This window comes from Diadema antillarum, unplaced genomic scaffold, assembly GCF_040938485.1.
Source record: "Diadema antillarum isolate AM-2024a unplaced genomic scaffold, OU_Dant_1.0 seq00000386_RagTag, whole genome shotgun sequence".
Classification (NCBI taxonomy): Eukaryota; Metazoa; Echinodermata; class Echinoidea; order Diadematoida; family Diadematidae; genus Diadema; species Diadema antillarum.
Window position 1 is genome coordinate 2,877,842 of NW_027271384.1, and position 20,272 is coordinate 2,898,113.

The following is a 20,272-nucleotide window of genomic DNA, read 5'->3' on the forward strand; positions in this document are numbered from 1 at the left end:
TAGTTGGCACCTTAGGGAGACATATTGGGGGGAAGTGTCTTCATTAGGGAGACAACTGGTCATTAAGGAGACAATTTTCGTGTCTCCATTGCGTAAATTGCCATTGAACATGTATTTTAAAATTTGCATATAAAACAAATGGAAATGTCTTCCAAATGACCCATCTAGGAGTATATATATATATATATATATATATATACATATATATGTATATACATATATATATATACACACATATATATATATATATATATATATATATATATATATATATATGTGTGTGTGTGTGTGTGTGTGTGTGTTTGCGTGTGCGTGAGTTTGTATGTAAAAATATATACGTATAATAATATTTATAATATAATATTTATATCGATCAGTGTCTGGGTTTTCTTCTGAGTGATTTCAATTCCAGGATCTGTTGAACAAAACACAATATTTCTTTACCCTGATCCAAATTCTGAAATCAGATGTTAAACCTACAAGTTCCATGTGCTTTTTCCTGGTTGTTTGTAATGACAGTTCCGATTTGGGCACTGTAATAATCAAACCTAATACACAACTTTATATCTACATGTATTAAGAATACCATGACGAGTTTATACGCATTGACATGTTTGATAAGTTATTATCTTAGGATCCAACCTAAGTGGCCCCGTGCTGAATGAAGCCTGAATTTTGAAAAGGATCACCCAAGCTGCTTAGAATTACAAGGACAACCTCAAATTATTCTATTACACACACACATAAAAAAAAACACGTTTGTACTAGCATGTGTAGTAATTGTCACGGGACCAGTAACGTTGTTGCTGTTTCTTATCTCTTTTTTAAACAATATCAAGGCTGGATATTACAACGCAATGACCGTTACGGGCGAATCTTGTAGTTAGAGCAGATATCCCCCCTCCCCCCTCTTTTTTTTTTTTTATGGGGGGATGCTACCGACGCGTTCGTGCGTTTCAATGGGAGCGGGCCTATACAACTTGGCCACCGTGGACTTGACTGATCTACTTTTATCCAAACGACGTCAAGAAACTCGTTCATATTTTGGGAGAAGTTGCCCAATAAACATTGCAAGAAATTTGGTATACGAGATTCAAGAAATGCCACCTTTTTTTCAGTTGTGATATGCCGCGCTGATAAATATTGAAAAGGGATCACATTACCACGTATCTTCTAAAGAATTCCAAGTTTGAGAGGCTTCTTGTATTGTGAGGCGATACGAAAGCAAAAGGACTACAGGTATATCTATCTTCTAAGTTTTATCACCAGTTTAATATAAATCGTTGATATCTGCAATACATATACGTCCCCTTTGTGGTATTCTTACATGACGAAACTTCTGGAGAGCATTATAAAACAAATCCATTTCCATGTACCGAAAAAAAAAATTAAATTGATAAAAAATTTTGCAATTACTAACGATCTGCTATGACACCTTCCACAGAATAAATAAAAAGCACAACCCAGTCATATAATGTCAACATAAAGGACAGGACAGGCGAATCACTGCTCACATTTTCCCTTCTGATCAAACAAACTTCATAAATCCACGGTGAACATAAGAACATGAATGACAAGGAATCAATGAAGCGCAAACAATGTCGTGTAAAATGAAGTTTTCTGCATGATGCGTCTTCGACCTCCACACACAATACTGCTTTCATCAGTGACTTCTAAAGTGTGAAGCGAATATAAATGATGTGATGAAAATGTATTGAACATGCTGTCATGATAATAGTTGATTCAAGTCTGCGGTAGGGTTCCTATAACTCATTTCCCTCTAAAAAAGCCTTTTAAAATAGTAGTGCAGGATATTTACCTACAAAGATAAACTACTCAACATAATCATTACACTTTGACGTCATAATGCAAGCAGTAAAAATAATCGATGCAAAGATGCAGTATGCAGATACGTTACAGCAAAATATCAAAAGGGAAACGATTACAAAAAAATAACATGTCTCATATCAACATGGGGAGGGTACATCAACAAGGCAGAATAGTTGATCGATTGAATGCGGCGAATTCAAAACCAAAAAGCCTTTTAAAATAGTAGTGCAGGATATTTACCTACAAAGATAAACTACTCAACATAATCATTACACTTTGACGTCATAATGCAAGCAGTAAAAATAATCGATGCAAAGATGCAGTATGCAGATACGTTACAGCAAAATGTCAAAAGGGAAACGATTACAAAAAATAACATGTCTCATATCAACATGGGGAGGGTACATCAACAAGGCAGAATAGTTGATCGATTGAATGCGGCGAATTCAAAACCATCGATAAACAAAGTTGTGGATGTAATCTAGTATAAACAATGACAAGATGAATGTGCATAGAACAAGAATTTGACAGTGGATGATTCTGAAAATTAGGTGAATCCAATCTTACAACAAATAACGGACGATTGAGCGTTATTTTCAGGAGAGTGAAAAGTGAGTGCAGGTTAGTGCCTCCCAGGCATGCACTACACTTACACAGAGCAACCCTGGTGTGGACAGTGCATAAATAGCGCCACCTGTCATGTCAGTCATTCTACTCGGAGAAGCTGTGTAGGTCTCACACATTGATCTCGACAGACCCTATAAATGAAGTTTGTCCCCTACCCCCCGACCCCTTCCCACCCGCAAGTGGTTCAATACCATATACTTGAGCGGAGCATTAACTACGTATAACACTATACACAAATGACACACAACTATATTACATACAATGCTCACCAAAATACCATTAAAAATACGTGTTCCCTTACTCCAAGTAAAGCCTAAAAGTCATGACTATTAAAATTTCTAGCCCTTCAACGCAGGTAGTCAACATGATTAGTGTAAGAATGATTTCATTACTATACAAGGCACATGGCGTCAATTAAAGTCTTAATAACGTCCATCCATCCATCTATTACGTCGATCCTGAGTTATTACATTACATATTTGTGATTAATCTTTGCTTTCAGTTGAAATACGATGCAATGGAAATCAAAAGCAAATGAAGTCAAGTCAGATGCGATAGCGACGTAAGATTATGTGCGCAGATGTGTAAGCAGCAAACTCAGATAATGGCGGAGGTAAGTATTTTGGACTCATATTCACCGTATGAGATCTTGATAGATTAGTCTTCTGTCTGCAATAAATTCGAATAAAGGAGCATCTTATTCGGCAAGAAATTAATCTGTTCGAAAGCGTGAGGATATAAGGGCCAGGGACGTGGTACCATTGTCAAGATTTATCGTTTCAGGAAGTAATACAATGTATCACGTACGTTAGAGGGAGGAGGGGGAGAAGGAGGTGGAGGAGGAGGAGGAAGAGGAGGAAGAGGAGGAGGAGGAGGGTGTGGAGGAGGAGGAGGTGGAGGAGGAGGAGGAGAAGGAGGAGGAGGAGGAGGAGGTGGAGGAGGTGGAGGAGGAGGAGGAGGAGGAGGAGAAGGAGGAGAAGGAGGAGGAGGAGGAGGAGGGTGTGGAGGAGGAGGAGGTGGAGGAGGAGGAGGTGGAGGAGGAGGATGTGGAGGGTGTGGAGGAGGAGGAGGAGAAGGAGGAGAGGGGGAGGAAGAGGAGGGGAGGAAAAACAAGGGGAGAGAGAGGGAGGAGGATGACTTTTTTTAAAGTCTGACATGTTACCACTTTGTTATGATGACCTATGTCATCCATTCGTGTAATACGTGTGAATTATGTTGTATTTCATCTTTTTTAACTGTATCATTATATTATTGTAAATGTTGGAAAAAATAAAGGAGATTTATATAGTATGCTTTGAATCATCAAAAGATGGAAGATCGAAGCAGATGGGGAGGAAGAAGAGGAAGTGGATGAAGGAGAGCAGGAGGGGGAAGAGGAGGAAGAAGAGTAAAGCAAAAAGGAGAGAAGGAGGAGGATGGATGGAAAAGAAGAGGGGAAGGAAAGGAAAAAGGAGGGAGAGATAGAAACAGGGGTATGAGCAGCACACAGAGGAGAAGAAAAAGAAGGAGTGATGATGATGGGAAGAGGAGAGAACGGATGATAGGATGGAGGGATAAGACAGATGTAGAGGGAGGGGGTAAGATCCTTCATTATCAAGCATGGTGTCATCTGAAAAACAATGGCAAGAGCCTACATAGTTCAGAGCAAAGCATTGGTGCTTACTTTGCCACCAGTTATCCAATCTTTGTTTACTCAACACAATGATAATAATGTTCCATAAAGCACAAAAAGTCAAGTTTTCCACTTAAGCATCGTGCAAAAGCAATTCAAAACAGAGCAAAAATCAGAGTAAAATGCTCATCAAGTTGGACATATTCAGTAGACATCAAACATTATAGTACATGGTAGTTTGTGTTACAGATTAAATATCACCCCCTCCAACAACTAGCACCAGTAACCAACTTTAACTACTGTTAGATTATTTCTAAAAATATAAGAATGTAGGCCAGAAGAATAGAATCTGACTCAGCTAAGACCGTGATTTTACGTCTGCGATAGACTTTCGATTATAGTTCAGTATCACTGGAGATTTACTCGACAATATCGTTGGTCGATGCGAAAAAAAAATGAAATGTATAGGTGAAAAGATACAATTCATTTAAATAGACAAAGAATACAAACAACAAGTACCGATCTTCCGGACGAATCTATTTTACAATGATTACCTTTCTTACGCTAGATACATCTCTGCTATACATTTCCTGCACAGACACCGCTGCAGCTTACTTGTAAACTCCCCATAATAATGCTCTTTGCAATATCTAGTAACCAGATCTATACAAATTGTACAAAAATATATAAAGGGATATTCGTCTCCACCAACTCATCTGTTTTCTGCTAGCTTTCAGTATCAAGAGCCATCGAGGCCATAATCCGACAAGCTCCCAGTTGGGGGAAGCGTGAAGGAAGGAAAGGCCATTCTGCCATTTGAAATTTTATTGTAAAAGTACTCTTTTCTCAACGAATCAGTGCAGTTACGAAACAGTTCATAGCCCATAGGTAAGGATTAAATTTTCTTTTATTACATCCGGCCTTATTTCCCATTAGTGTCTTTAGAATAAAAACCGTACAGAAGATTATAAGTAGAAATGAAGAAAGAAGAAACAAATGAACATCCCTGCAAGATCAACTAGTCTTAGAAGCTCGTCGATTGAACGAGTCAACCCTACAAGAAAGTACAATTCTTTCAAAGCTGTTATAATTGACTTCATCCTGTGAATGTGTTCAGAGCACGTCTGTCGGTCCAGCATTGACTAGCATATCGTAGAAAAGTTCGGTTTGGACTGCAACACGGGCCCAAAATGGCTCCGCTGCAAATTAGGCACTTGATTCAGTCTCTGCTACACCATTGGACAACTGGACGTGACGTCAGCTCTTCATGCATCATTCAGAGTATGGTTCCAAGCATTACATCCAGTTTGACACTTCACCGATGGCAAGTGAATGTGTAATGTCAACTGTGGATAACAGACATCTGCAAACAGCAGAGAATCGTGACGGACTTCAATGGCAGCTCAAAGTCACGAATGGTCGCCGCTGCCACTCGCGCCCTCTCCCGTCGTCGCCTCGTCATGTTCCGAACTTTCTTTCTTGTCAGCTCCGGAGCCTTCTTCAGGGACTGGGTCGGTCACTCGTAATCCGCCGCGGCCTGACTTCTGACGGTGCCCCGCGCCGCCGCGGCTGGCCCGGCTCTGGCGCGCCCGCGTCAGGGTGGAGGTCAGGTTATCCATGATGCCGTCTACGGTGCCGTGGATCTCCGTGGTTCGACGTCGCACGTCGCGCACGTGCTGGTCCAGTTCAGAGGTCTTTGTGTTCATAACGTCGACTTTGTCCAGCTGTGTCTGGATATTTCCCAGCGTGCCCTTCAGGTTGGTGAAGGACACTTCGGATGCCTTGAGCGACTTGAATGTTTCGTATCTGAGGCGATTGAAAGAGAACCAGATCGACCACAATAAGCTTTATAAAAAAAGCTCGACACGATGTTTGGCAACGAGGTCAAGAGTGAAATCATGATGGCATAACGGAATGGGGTCGAGGGTCTAACGTAATTCGCCGTGATATCTTTATCATGACATCCAGCGAACATTCAGCCCGACAACTCGATACTGAACTAGGTTGTGTGTTTACCTGCTTCTTACTCTAATTATAGTTCCATTTTTTTAATTAATGATAATCCTATTTCAATGTTTGTTGTCTGGTACGCTAGAGAACCTTCCCGCTGAGCCATGTTCTATTCATTCTGATTTTCGTTTTAATCGAATAGAAAATTTGATTTATTGCGCCAAGGTTTTCCTGTCAAAGTTGACAAAGAAAGAGAACAAACAATGTGAAACAAGCGTTTCGACAACAGGAGAAATTCCTTACTTGAAATAATTATGTTATTTCATAGCTTAAGTAAAGTAGATGCAAATATTTACAGTAAGATTTCAGAAGCGATCTATCGGTTAAGTGAAAAGCGAACTAAACAGAAAGTCGATCACGAAGGCGGAGTGCATTCAATGCAACATCGAAGTGGTGGTGACGACTTACCTGAAGACAGCGATGTCGTTTCGTATGGCCATGATGTCCGATCTAGTGACGTTGGCATCGGAGTCTGCCCCCAAGGTCGTCTGGTCAAGGATGTATCTTTCAACCAACTGTTTCATGGTCGACTGCGGGGAGATGGACACATTTAAAGTAGATGAGTGTATCATTATAGAATAATAGTTATCATAACTATTTCGATGAGACAATGCAATAAGCTGTGTGCAAGCACCCGACACTTTGGAGGAGGAACAGGAAACTCATATATATACCTTCTGAAAGATTCAGCTATTATGATTATTGCAACTAACAGGCTTTTGACATTTCTGCCAAATCAAAAGCGCATACTGCAATGATCAGCAAGAGTGAAATGTCTACTTACGACGTAATCTTCTTCCCACTGATCACGCTTTTTGTGGCCGTCCTGTGTGAGGAATGAAACGGAGGAAATGAGATGATATCTTATTGTGAGGCTGAAGTACAATAACTATTATCATAGTAATATTATAGTTACTACTATCCGACTTCACAATCTCTGCTTCGTTAATGCAAGTGAACAGAGAGAGACTAAGGTCAAAATTTACATTTACACGAAATATTTGGATCAAAAAGACGAGCTACAGCATTATAGAGAGTGTGGATTTTTGTTTGATTCTCGTAGCTCGTTTAAAGATATTGAATCCATTTTTTTTTTCCTGGTAGGCAGGCAATCAATAGAGTTATATAAATAGAAATTGTGGAGATTGTATGTAAGTGCTGGACTACGGCATGAAAAATATTTTTAACAAAATGTGAAAGTCTATCTTGATGAGTGTCACCTTGATCTTACTTGCAATCTTTTAGTACTGATTGTGTTGACCATAATGATGATGACAATAACTGAAATAAAATGATGGTGATAATGATGGTAATAATAATAATGATAATAATTAAGATGATAATAATAGTGCTTACAATTTTAACAATTGGTTACGACTCAGCTATCCTATCACTTTTCCATTTCTGCGCTGGAAGAGGAGAGCATTGCCTGTATTTAGTGCCCTGCTTAAGAACACAAGTGCTGTGGGTAGGGCTCGAACTCCCGAGCTACTCGTTGTCGAAATCGCAGTGCACATCCAGTAGACCCCGTCACCACCCCATTCCCTATTTTCCAAAGATGCCATTACACATCAGCCAACTACATGTTAACAAGAGAATTGTGAGACTTACACCTTCGCTGCCTTTTCTGCAGCATTTGCTTCCACACATTCTACAGAGATCGATCAGGTCCCGGATGGTGGGGAAGATGTTGAACGGTGGGGGCGTCGTTCCTCCTGGCTGCAAGAAGCTCACCCACATCTGCGCACGCGCATACTTCCATTCCGTGTCAGAGTTTTCCTGGAAATATTATATGACAAAGCAACTTTATATCATCAGATCATGTGCATTCGCAAGTCGCAATATATCTTGGAAATATGAAAGTGAGTACTGAAACTAAAGAACAAAAGAGTGCACGAGTTTGTAATATGAACGAAACTTTAGTATCGCATGAATTGTTTGCGCGCAGTATTGGCCTGCTTTGTTCTGTAACAGAGTAAAATTGCATGTCTTTAATAAAGTAACAGTATCTTATCAGGGTCAGCCTTACATGAGGAAACATACCGTGTTCATTACTGATTGTTGCCAACTTCAGAAGCACAATTCTATTTTATTGGCAAATATATCGCTCTTTATCATTCTGCTTTTCAAAATGAAATAATTATACTACAACTCAACTTAACTCATCTCTACTCTCCTATTCCACAAACACGATGATGAACCCTTCAGAGTACAGTCTATGTACACTAAGCTAGTATTATTATCATCAATGTCAACATTCCCTGCATTTGTTTTAACATCACGATTATCATGTTGTTGTCAAAATCCCTATCTCTCATAGTATACTCTCACTAGCACAGCTTACAGCGACATAAATTTACAGCGCAGCGATACTACCCAGATATTCTTCGGGGTGCTGCTCATACACAGGCGCAGGTAACATTCATGGTTGTGAAGACGACGTGGTGTTCGGTTATTTTTGCTATAAGTTACCCTTACTTTTCTAGTATATTTAACACAAAATATTATTACATCTTTGTGTGTGCTCATACTATCGTTCATTACTCCATCACATCTCACTTATGCACTTTGCTCTGTCGATTATTTTACCAAATTTTGAGCCCTCTTATTCTGTAATTTTCATATATTTTATTCATCAAAAACTATTATTCGGCAATATTCCAATATTCTCTGTATCTTTTCCACTCTACATTGCAAAGCTGAATCGACAAGATGGTAAATCGATTCAATATTGACTAGTATCTTTTTTAGTTTTTGTTAGTATAACAAAATTATGTTCATAGGTGTATCGTGTTATCTTAGCAATTATTATACTGTGTGCATAAAATGTGAAATCAATTGGAAGTCAACCTCGGGCTGCAATCAGTGATACCAAGTATTACATCGAATGAATTTAGATGCTATTGATAACGATGCTGTAAGCGAAGATGAATGAACGCAAAGCCGTAATCACCTCGACCCTCGTGTACGTGTTGCTCATCATAGCGATAAGGGCGTTGAGCATGACGACCACGGCGAACATGAGGTAGAGGGCGAAGAGGAAGGTGCCCACGGCCTCGGTGAAGTAGTGTTCAATGCCGCTGGACAGCTGGATGATGGACAGAGATTCAAGTCCGAAGAGTGACCAGAAGAGGGACATCATGGACAGTCCGACGCTGGGGGAGGGAGGAAGAGGTGGGGGAGAAACAATTACGCTGGAGATTATCGGCTATTACAAGACCTTTGTACTCAGGGCATTCTGCTTTTTCACTTTGCTTGACAATACCTCGCCTCGCCGTAATTTACTTCACATAATTTCATATCACTGCACTTCACTCCACTGCACTACATTGCGCTTATTAATCCATTACTCCTGTTCACACCACCTCATTTGACTTCACATTATTTTATTTATCTTACTTATTTTATGTTATTTTTCTGTTGAACTTCGCTCCAGTTACAGTAATGTTGCCTACTGTGTACTGTAATTCACTATCTGTGTTTCCGTATGGAATCCTGGAATCCAAGTACGGCACATACATTCAAAACAGCTGGCTTTTGATGTAATTTTGTGACTATACTAATGTTGTTGTCATAGCACCTGCTCACCAGTCCCGGGTAACAAGTCCTGGAATCAAAATCGTATCGGCATTCATAACCTCTCTCTAAAGGATCTTTTCAAACCCATTTGGGATAGATCATTCCATGTCCTCACAAGCCTGGATGTCACGAATCTGAGTAAAGCCCGCCGCACACTATACGACTTTCAGTAGCACGACTGACAGACTTTGGATCCGAAATAAATCACAGTAGCTTCAAGATAAGCACTTTTGTTTATTTCAGATCCAAAGTCCCTTAGTCGTGCGACCGAATTCATAGTGTGAGGCGGCTGGCTGAACAGTGTCCAATGAGCCGCGCTCCCCGCTCACCTCATGAAGGCCCCGTACGGGCAGTCCGCTTCTCCGCTATCCACGCACTGGTTGTACTCGTACGACTCGTACGTCTGGTAGATCTGGTTGAGACCGAGGGCGAAGGCGAACCAGACGATGATGAAGACGAGGATGAACTTGCCGATGTCGAAGAGCATGCCGCCTAGCGAGATCTGCAGCGGTCCAACGAGCTGGGAGGACACCTGGAACAGTTGGGGGGGGGGGGGGGGGGGGATTGTATCTTCATCAATATTCTAGATGGTTCAGCCTATAGACTTAGTGAACTGAAATCCCCATTTCTCTCGAGAACATCAGCGCGGTGTGTAATTAGATTGCCCAGAAAAATCCTGACGATCAACAGATCTTGGATCTCTTTTCGTGAAAACGTCTTTGTTAGGTACTTGATATAATCATTATGTTGTCACTCAGACAACACAGAGATCCAGTTTCGTGCGATTACCAACTGTGTGTTGTCAATCAGCTTGACCAGTGTGTTTTGAACTATGTAATGCGTGTGTGTCTTTGTTTCGAAAAAAAAAAGAATCGGAGACATTATCGTAAAATGTATTTGAAATCAAGTTTGTATGCATTAGTTGTTGCTGTATTTACACAGTACAAGGTTGTTGCAAGCTTTCTGGTTGCCGAGAATAGACCATGTTAAATAATCATGTGATAAGATAATCATGCATAATATCTCAAAGTATCACTGTGTTGTATTGGACTGTAGAAATAGCGAGCTTCTGACGGTCAGGCACGTGACAGTGTGTCTACATGTATAATCTGATATTTATGTATTTATTCATTCATTTATTTATTTATTTATTTATCTATTTATTTATTTACTTATTCATTTACTTAATCTCTTAATTGTTTATTTCATTTATTCATTTAGTTATTTATTTGTTTATTCAGTCATTCATTCATTTATTCATTTATTTGTTTATTCAGTCATTCATTCATTTATTCATTTAATAATATTTTTACCGTGAGACTGAGCAGGCGCAGAAAGGCGATGACGGTCGCGACGGCGAACAGCGCGTCGGCAAGAATGGACGGGTGGGTTCCGGAGAGACCGACCCGCTGGTCGACCCCGAGCGGGTCATCGGGGGCAACGGTCGTTGTCGCTGTTGTCATGGTAACAAACGATTGAGTGTATGAGTGCATGAAAGAGCAGATTAGAAACGAATTTTCCGGTGAGATGTTTCAGTAATTGCTACATAATTCCAAAAGGCGTAGTCTTTATGCAACTTTATCCTGACGAAGAAAGGCCTGATAATGGTTAAGCTTACTTGTAGGCCATACTACGGGGTTAGTATTATTATGGAACTGTGTGTTTCTTTATTCTTGGAAATATTTCGTTATAGTTAAAATGGATTTTGATAGGAATAGAATATCTAAGAGGAAAATGAGTGGAGTATTTTTGCGAATAGGGAAACATTCAAAGTCTCCGAAACTTTAAAACATGAAAACTTGAGTACAAAAAATGGAGCGTTCAGTGCACGAGAAACGGTGGTTGTAATAAAGACGCATACATCTCAATGAGGGTTAAATTACTTTCCATGATATTAGGATTTCTTATGAAGCACAGCTTCACAGCTGATCTTGAATTAGATTTGCCCTGAGTATTTCGGTCAACTTCAAGCTTTCCGGAAAGGCAGTCAAATCGAAATTCAAGTATCCTTCCTCTTCCTGTAGAAAACTAAAAAGGAGGGGTAATACTGAAATATATATTAAACAGGGAAAGGGAGGGGAAAAAATCATAGCAGAAATGGGAACAAGAGTGAAATAAGTCACGTGATCTTCCTTACCTGCTATGACGTCAGCGCCGGTCTTGTTACACGTCTCGCGCACGAGCTGCTCGACAATCTGCGTCAGATTAGCGTTGCGGTCGGCCTGTATCTGGAGCGTGGCGTTGCGTACCACCTCATCAATGTAGGCGTGGAGCTCGGGCACCGTCTCGTTCTGCAGGAACTCGCGCACCTGCTCGAGGCTGAGGTCGCGGCGGGAGAGGCTCAGCGTCGATGACGATGCATTCCTCACCTCTTGCAGCTGAGGGTTAACAAAATATAATATTCATGCATGGACACGTGAAGCAATGCAAACACATTTTTTCTCTCTCTTTGTAATCGTATCACATATAATTATCTCTCTTTAACATCTCTTCGTTTTAATATCCAAATGCAAATGCATATATCCAAATGCATAATTATATCACATGAATGTATGAATATAGCTTAAAGTTCCCATTCATTCTACTCCGTCTAATCTCCTGATTTTTAACACAAAATGATTGTTGTACATACCTCTTATAGTAAGGCAAATAGAAATATAATGTAAGCACCGATAGATGACACAGGAGTGATGCCCGGTATATACGGAAGCTATTATCGCCTCTAGAAACAGCAAGGACATGGTGACTATATTTTGGTTATAACTAGGTCCCTTTTTGTCAATCTCACGTATTCCCTGCGTCTCCATTATGATATTTGTCATATATTTTATGTGGTGTGACCACAAAACGGCATCAAACAAATATGACACCAATAATCCCTACCTGCATGTTTTTCATCCAGATCGATTTTGTATACTTTGGGACCAAACAGTAATATTGCACGTCCTGCAGTTGTCTTAAATAGCGATTTATAGCTTTGTGTCTATAAACAACCACATGCAGTACTTCTTCTTATTTTATTTCTTCGGCTGGGCCTTACTGGTACTCCCGCTGATAGCTATCATTTATTACCCTTATCGCTGGTAGGTAATCAGGTCATGACAACATTTTGCCATGCATTTGAACCGGGAACTGGCTGCATTCGACTGGTAAACGTTTACGCAGCTGGATATGATTATGGATTACTGATTGGTAAACAATATATATATTTTTCTTTCAAATTGTGTCTATTCTGGGTTACGTGAAATGCAGTTTCAAGAAGCTGATGTCACACAGTTTTGTTACATTCAAGGACAGATTAATCATCTTTAGCCCATTTCTACATCTTGCGTGGTGAAGACATTGCGATACTCGACTATGAATGCTTGTTTGTTTGTTTTTTAAGCAATACAAAGAAAGTGGATGAATATATGGCTGATAAAAACCCAAGGTTTTGCATCCAACAATAGCAGGAATCTTTTTCACATAATTATATCAAGCCCGTATGTAGCTGTCTTTCTTATCGTTTTTTTGGTTTGTTTTGTTTTGTTTTTGGTGAACAATAGTTATAATAACAAATGTTGCCAGACTAAATCGTCTACAGTTGTGGTTTAATGAGAAAATACTGATATCTCCATATTATAGGCTTTACTGCGAAAATTTTATGGTGGGATGTTTGGTGATACAACAGACCCACCACATTACATGCATCAAATGCGATATTTTGAACATTCTTTATATCACTGTTCCCAAAGGTAAACAAGATTTTTAATCCACACGTGGCGAATAGTTTCCATGAAATATTCTTATTTATGTTCATTCGCAAACTATGCTAATTTGCGGATACCACATTGTGAAAAGTTGAGTAGCGGGCAAAGTAAAAATTGTACACCTTTTAATGGTTGCATATTTCACAACCACCCCCCCTCCTGAACACACACATGCGCACACTCAAATATACAAACACACAATTACACGTACATAATATTAATTGTAAGTCGTCGCATATGGTACAAAGTCAATTCCAGCGAAGCAATTCATTTTGCTGATTGTAATTGCACTTGTCAAGAAAGGTCAACATCATACATTGTGTATCGGGTGAGACGAGCTGAGAGAGGGATCTACCTAGAAATCAAATAAAGCGCTTGGAAAATTCGCAAATAAATCTTGAGCTTAAGTAAGTCCGGCTCCGTTTTTTCTTTTTCTGGAAAAAGAATTACGCATAATGTCAACACGAAATCCTGGTAGGACTGCTGAGAAATATGTCAGCACAATGGGGCATTTCTGGAAGATAAAGTACGCACAATGTCAACACGAAATATATACTGGTAGGTCTGTGGAGAAACAAGTAAGCAAAATGGGGGCAATGTACAAGAAATGATACACACCGTCGCACCACTTGGCGACACGTTGAATTAGCCTTGTCATTCACACACCCTGAACTTTATGGAGATGACGTAATTTATGTACGACAAATCACATGATAAACATGATGTTTCTAGAATCAAATGATATTCAAGAGAAGAACTATGTATGCCTAAGGTAATTTGATTCCTACTTTTTTTTTATTCATTTCATAAGTAGCATTCATCAATATTCGAAATGGTCGGTAAAGTACAATGGCAAGAAATAATAAGTTGTGCTATAGCTGTCTTGCTGTGTTGGCAAATCATGTCAATGATGGAAACATTTTGAGAGATGAATGTATCACGCAACTATTTGTTACAAGTGACTGAGTTAATAAATAATTCATTCATTCATTCACTCATTCACTCATTCATTACCTTTCATTCATTCATTCATTCATTCATTCATTCATTCATTCATATTCATTCATTCATCCAACCATTCATTTATTCATATTCATTCATTCATTCATTCATTCATCCATTCATTAATATCCATTCATCCATTCATTCATTTATTCATTCATTCATTCATTCCTATCCATTCATCCATTCATTCATTCCTTAATATCCATTCATCCAATCATTCACTCATTCATTCACATCCATTCAATCATTCATTCATTCATTCATTCATATCCATTCATCCATTCATTCATTTACCCATTCATTCAATCATTCATTCATTCATCCATTCATTAATATCCATTCATCCATTCATTCATTCATTCCTTAATATCCATTCATCCATTCATTCATTCATTCATTCATTCATTCATATCCATTCAATCATTCACTCATTCATTCACATCCATTCAATCATTCATTCATTCATTCATTCAAGTTCAAGTTCAAGTTCAATCATAGTTTATTTCCATTCAACGAAAATCAAGAAACAAAGTACAAATTTCCAATCAACAGAAATCAAAACATAGTACAAAGTATACATATCATGAAATGATATTGTTCGAACATTTGCAAAAGATTCATGTAATATCCGAGATAAATTACATGTATATAACAACATATGTTTATATATATATATATATATATATATATATATATATACAATAATACAAATGTACTTCGTGGACGTGCGAAAAATAAATTCGATTATGGAAAATAGTGATCCACTAAAAAGCAAAGCTTGTGGGACGTGGATCGCTAGATAAATAATGAGTAAATGATATATTATTTCGAGGGTTTTTATAGCTATTATATTTGATATAGATTATTTAAATCATTTGTAAAAAATGTATGTGTAGTTATATTGAGATACGCAGGTCGGTAGAAAAGTGTATAAAATATCAATGTTAATGCCTGGACACTGTTCACTGAACCACGTGTACCAAGAAAATATGACAAGGACAACACACTCGTACGCACATTACTCACACACATATAAGACGCGAGACAGTACCGAGAGGAGAGAAGACGGTAACAATGCAAGTCTACGAAGAACAAAATTCATCCATTCATTCATTCATTCATTCATTCATTCATTCATCCATTCATTCATTTACCCATTCATTCAATCATTCATTCATTCATTCATCCATTAATTAATTAATTCATTCATTCATTCATTCATAAGCAATAAACCTAGTCATAGACTGAATGAACGCACCTCAAGATAAGCCAGGAGATACAGGATGAGCGAGGCATAGAAGAGAGCTATGATGGTAAACTCCAGGACGTTCTGCCCATTGGAAATAAACTCCTTCAGGCCGTGCCGATAGAGTACCTTTATTGCCGACCACGTCATACCTGTCATGTATAAAAATTGATTTTTAACAAGCTTTAAATGTATTACTTCTGCATTGATTATATTTTTCTAATATTATCTCTTACTTTTCCGTGAAATGTCACGGCATATAAATCACGAAAAATACGTTTCTGTGTTTTGAAGGCATTTGTTCATCTTTGAAACTCTTGAAACCTGTTTTTGCTTAGACTCAGTGTACTACCATTTTGTTTTCATAATTTGTATTTTCATGCTCCAAATATCTATAAGATGTTGACTCACCTACTAGCCAGGCGAGAATGAGAAACAACAAAACGATTGGGATTCGAGTCCACTGTTCCATTGGGTCGTCGGGAAGCGACCCGGAAACGGAAGTGGCGATGAGCAGAAAGAGGAGAAACGTCAGCCGCGACCCGACACTCAACAGAAACTTGATGAATCTATAAACAGAATAATTAGCGGTAATGGGTCAAGAGGGTACGTGGGAGAATTATTGTCATACTATCGTATCAAAGATCGCAGAAATGCTGGCACCACAACAACCAAGACCCCATCTGGAGCCAAATATATAATGACACTGGATGCCTGCCAGTGTTTGTTTGTTTTTTCACAAAGAAATTTTATTATCTTAAACCATCAGGTACAAAATGAATGTCATATACAATACATAAAGACAAATGATACAAACTTTTAATATTACGAGTTCAATGGTAAAATTTTTATCGAAATCGGATGAAAAATAGGGACGTTATGACATTTTGAAGTTTCGCTATTTTTTTAGGAAATAGTTTTTGAACGGTCAGTATTATGCAAATAACAAAGTGAGCATGTCATTCCCTCACAACTTACCATACAGTTTGTACATAGAATTTTGAAATTTCCAGTTTTTCATTCAAACGCCATTATGCCCGAGACTCAAATCCTGATGTATCTAACTGATCACTATTCTGAAATTATTCAACCAGGAATAACATCATGTTTCAGACTTTCAACATTGACTTTTCATTTTTTTTTTTTTTTTTTTTGTACACGACGAATAGAAAATTGCGAGGTTATGACATGGTCAGCTCACTCATTTGCATATTCATATCCACTGGACAAGAACTGTCTTGGCAGAAATTAGCAAAACTTCAAAATTTCATAACTTCCTTATTTTTCATCCGATTTCAGTCAAATTTTTATCGTTGAAATCGTAAGATTTTACTCTTTTTATCAAGCTGACTTATTTTTGGACTGGATTTCCCCTTTAAACGGGTTTTGAATACCGGAAGAGCTACAAACTCTCACAAACATACAAAGCACCGCTTCACTGCCACACAAGATCCATTTTTGTTAAGAAGAGGTGATAATCGTGCAGGAGCAAGATGGTGATAAGATAGTAGAAGTTCTGGCAATATAGCTCTGATACTGATGCTATCAACAAAAGATAATAATATGATAATATAAAACTCTCGTAATCATGATAATGATAATAATAAATTATAACAAAAAAAGGATAATTACTGTATGGAATATCTGATAGATTAAAAGAAAAATCTTGTACGGACATAATTATTACCTTTACATTCTAGTGTTGGTTAACGATTTAACAAGGTTTCAAAGGCAGTCTTGGTAAGTTGGCAGCAATAAAGAATATCAAATATCCCCTATTCCGTATTTTGTTTTGAAAAAGGGATTTGATATTACTCTGCACTAGGAATATAGAATATACGGATCTTGTGACTTGTATCATTGAAACTTCCGCAAAGGGTCAAGAAAACAACGATCAATTTCTCTCTCTCTCCCTCTCTCGCTCTTATTTAGCTCTTTGTGTGTGTGTGTGTGCACAATGTATTTGCAAGGACACTAATATTTTGATAGCACCACATCAAAAGACCATGATAATTATATATGCACAAAAAGAGGGCGTGGTCTGTGATTGTCAGTTGAAATACTCCAACGCGGAAATTGCACTTACGGAGTGTCTCCAAAGGTGTTGATCTTCTCGGCTGGCACGAAGATGTAGGCGATGGAGATGAACGGGTAGGAGATCATGATGAGAAGGCTGACGATCATCTGCTTCCAGAAGGGCCAGTCCCGCGTGTAGGCCATGGAGCCGAAGAACCGCTTGATCAGGAGCTGCTGGCAGTGCGGGTGTGCGACGAACTGTCGACGGCGACATCGACATCGACATCGAGGAGGAGGATGACAATGATGATGATAAGGAGGAGGAGGAGGAGGATAATGATGATGATGAAAATGATGAAGACGATGATGACGATGAGGATGATGAGGATGAAGAGGATGATGAGGATGATGATGACGACGATGATGATGATGATGTTATTGTTGTTGTTTATGGTGATGATAAGGTTATTGATGGTGGTGGCCATTGAGTCATGTGATATGGATGAAAAGTATAGAATTTCATCAGGTGGTAAAAGGTTTCTTAAGTATACTGAAATTAACTTTTGCTACGATGAAAAACTTCCAAATAACAGACATTAACAACAATAACGTTGATTAATGTGCATTTGATAACAGTTTTTGTACAGGATCAAATCTTTGTCGTAACATGAATCTATAGTGTTTAATCAATTTTAAAGAAATATCATACAATGTGTTTAAAGAAGAGGAGGAGAAGAACAAAAGAGGAGAAAAAATGAAGGAGAAGAAGAAGATGATGATGATGAAAGAGGACAGATGCTGGAGCATCCTTGTGCTCAGTGAACGTTGGTATGACAATAATAAACATTTCATTGTCTTTTTTTTATCTTGTTGTAGTTACCTTTTTCTGTGTGTACGAGATGGCCATGAAAACTTTCTCCAGCGTTGCTCCCCCGTTGCCTCCTTCACGTTGCTTCTTCTTACCCTTGCTATGACCCTGGGTCATCACCTTGTTCAGCTGAAAATGCAGAGACATGCATTCTTGTAAAATACAATACATACAACATGCATCATAAGTTTCTTATGTTTCATGTCACATAGGTTTCATATGTTTCATATATGTTTCATATTCTTATATTTCTATATGTTTCATCATGTATCGCAAGTTTCATCTCTTCTTCTTGTTACTTTCACCAGCAGGAAGCTGTCGCAGGGGAAAGCCCAACTCATTTCGACAAAATCATAAAAAGGGGTAAACTTGGAAAACCAAAATCATATAATTTGTTTTACACATTTTAAAGTACCCTCATCTTTATATATATATATATTTTTTTTTTGGATTACACTCACCATGCATATGGATTATAATCATTTCGATAAACCTATTATATCTTTTTATTTACTTTTTCTGCATTCACAATAGGGAGAGCGGTACAATGTGTATGTCTTCTCCTCTGTTATTAATTTATTCTTTTTTTTTTAGCTCGTTGCTCTACAGACACGACAGATGCGGTAATTCCCAAAAGATTTCAAAGTCGGAACAACAGGTCCGCGCAAACAATGAATGAACTCAGGCCTTGTCACCTTAACGTCAAAGGTGTCTTTTAACATTGTTTAAGGGAAATGGAAGAAGTGATCTAGTCTTCTTAAAATGACCACACATAAACAACACACATACAAAAATCAAGAGCTGTTATATACAGATATATACAACTATAAAGACGTTTGAACAGATTCATCTACTGTAGAAAAAGATAAGTAAATAGAAATATATGAAGGCCGGTTTGTTCGCAAAAACCGATAAGTTCATTTTTGAAGATTTTGAAGTACGGTCTCTGTCATAAAGTACAAAATAATACCTTTTAAATGATATATTGGTCACTACATATAAAGGTACATTTTTGAAGTTATGGCCAAAAGAAGCAAAAATGTTCTTATTATTCTCTTTATTTTTCTTAACCTGTAATCGCAAATATCTTCATTTTGGCAAACATGGACTTATCGGTTTTTGCGAACAAACTCTTCAAATATAGATAAAATGTAATTGGATAAATTGTCGGATAAATGTATAAATAGGCAGATCGATAGATGAATAGAACATTGTGTTTAAAGGGAGAGAGAGAAAGAGAGGAAGGGAGAGAGATAAGCGTAGCCCACTGGAAGGGAAACTTACTTCCGTGGAGTCCCGGGCCTGACCGAGCAGATCGGCGGCGTATTCCTCCACCGAGTCGGCGAGCTCGAGGTACTCGGACCTGAACTCATACTCCTGGCCACTCATCTCACGAAGGCGGTGACACAGGTGAAAAGCATCACCTATAAAGAAATAAGAAATAAAATCCGCATCATTCATAACCAAATCATTGCGGGAATGTTCGTGCATGAGAATATTTAATGATTAATGATGGCACAAGAAAGATGACAGTTTCGAGTCCAACTGGTTCCTTTTGTTCGACATGTTTGTTAAATTACAGATCAGCAGTTTCGATTGTACAAATTTTATGTGTAGATGGAGACAAATTGAAGAAAATTCGCACCTTAATAAATTATTAAGTTATTTTCATGGCATATAGTTCATAATTATGGAGGTATTACTCTCATAGGTCATTTATTACACAGTAT

General features: G+C 38.3%; 1 protein-coding gene across 1 annotated transcript in view; it reads right to left on the reverse strand.

Moving 5' to 3' along the window:
- Window positions 1–3,530: 3,530 nt before the first annotated feature.
- The window catches only part of LOC139731919 (short transient receptor potential channel 1-like), a 33,395-nt gene continuing 16,653 nt past the window's right edge, over window positions 3,531–20,272 (reverse strand). The window contains exons 6-18 of the mRNA XM_071642795.1: window positions 19,827–19,966; window positions 18,555–18,671; window positions 17,745–17,932; window positions 16,070–16,227; window positions 15,671–15,810; window positions 11,796–12,027; window positions 10,972–11,111; window positions 9,988–10,190; window positions 9,033–9,234; window positions 7,691–7,858; window positions 6,864–6,905; window positions 6,488–6,609; window positions 3,531–5,875 (exon numbers count right to left, since the gene is read on the reverse strand). Of these exons, the coding sequence (XP_071498896.1) occupies window positions 5,479–5,875; window positions 6,488–6,609; window positions 6,864–6,905; window positions 7,691–7,858; window positions 9,033–9,234; window positions 9,988–10,190; window positions 10,972–11,111; window positions 11,796–12,027; window positions 15,671–15,810; window positions 16,070–16,227; window positions 17,745–17,932; window positions 18,555–18,671; window positions 19,827–19,966 (2,249 nt within the window). The 3' untranslated portion in view covers window positions 3,531–5,478. The remainder of the gene's footprint in view (window positions 5,876–6,487; window positions 6,610–6,863; window positions 6,906–7,690; window positions 7,859–9,032; window positions 9,235–9,987; window positions 10,191–10,971; window positions 11,112–11,795; window positions 12,028–15,670; window positions 15,811–16,069; window positions 16,228–17,744; window positions 17,933–18,554; window positions 18,672–19,826; window positions 19,967–20,272) is intronic.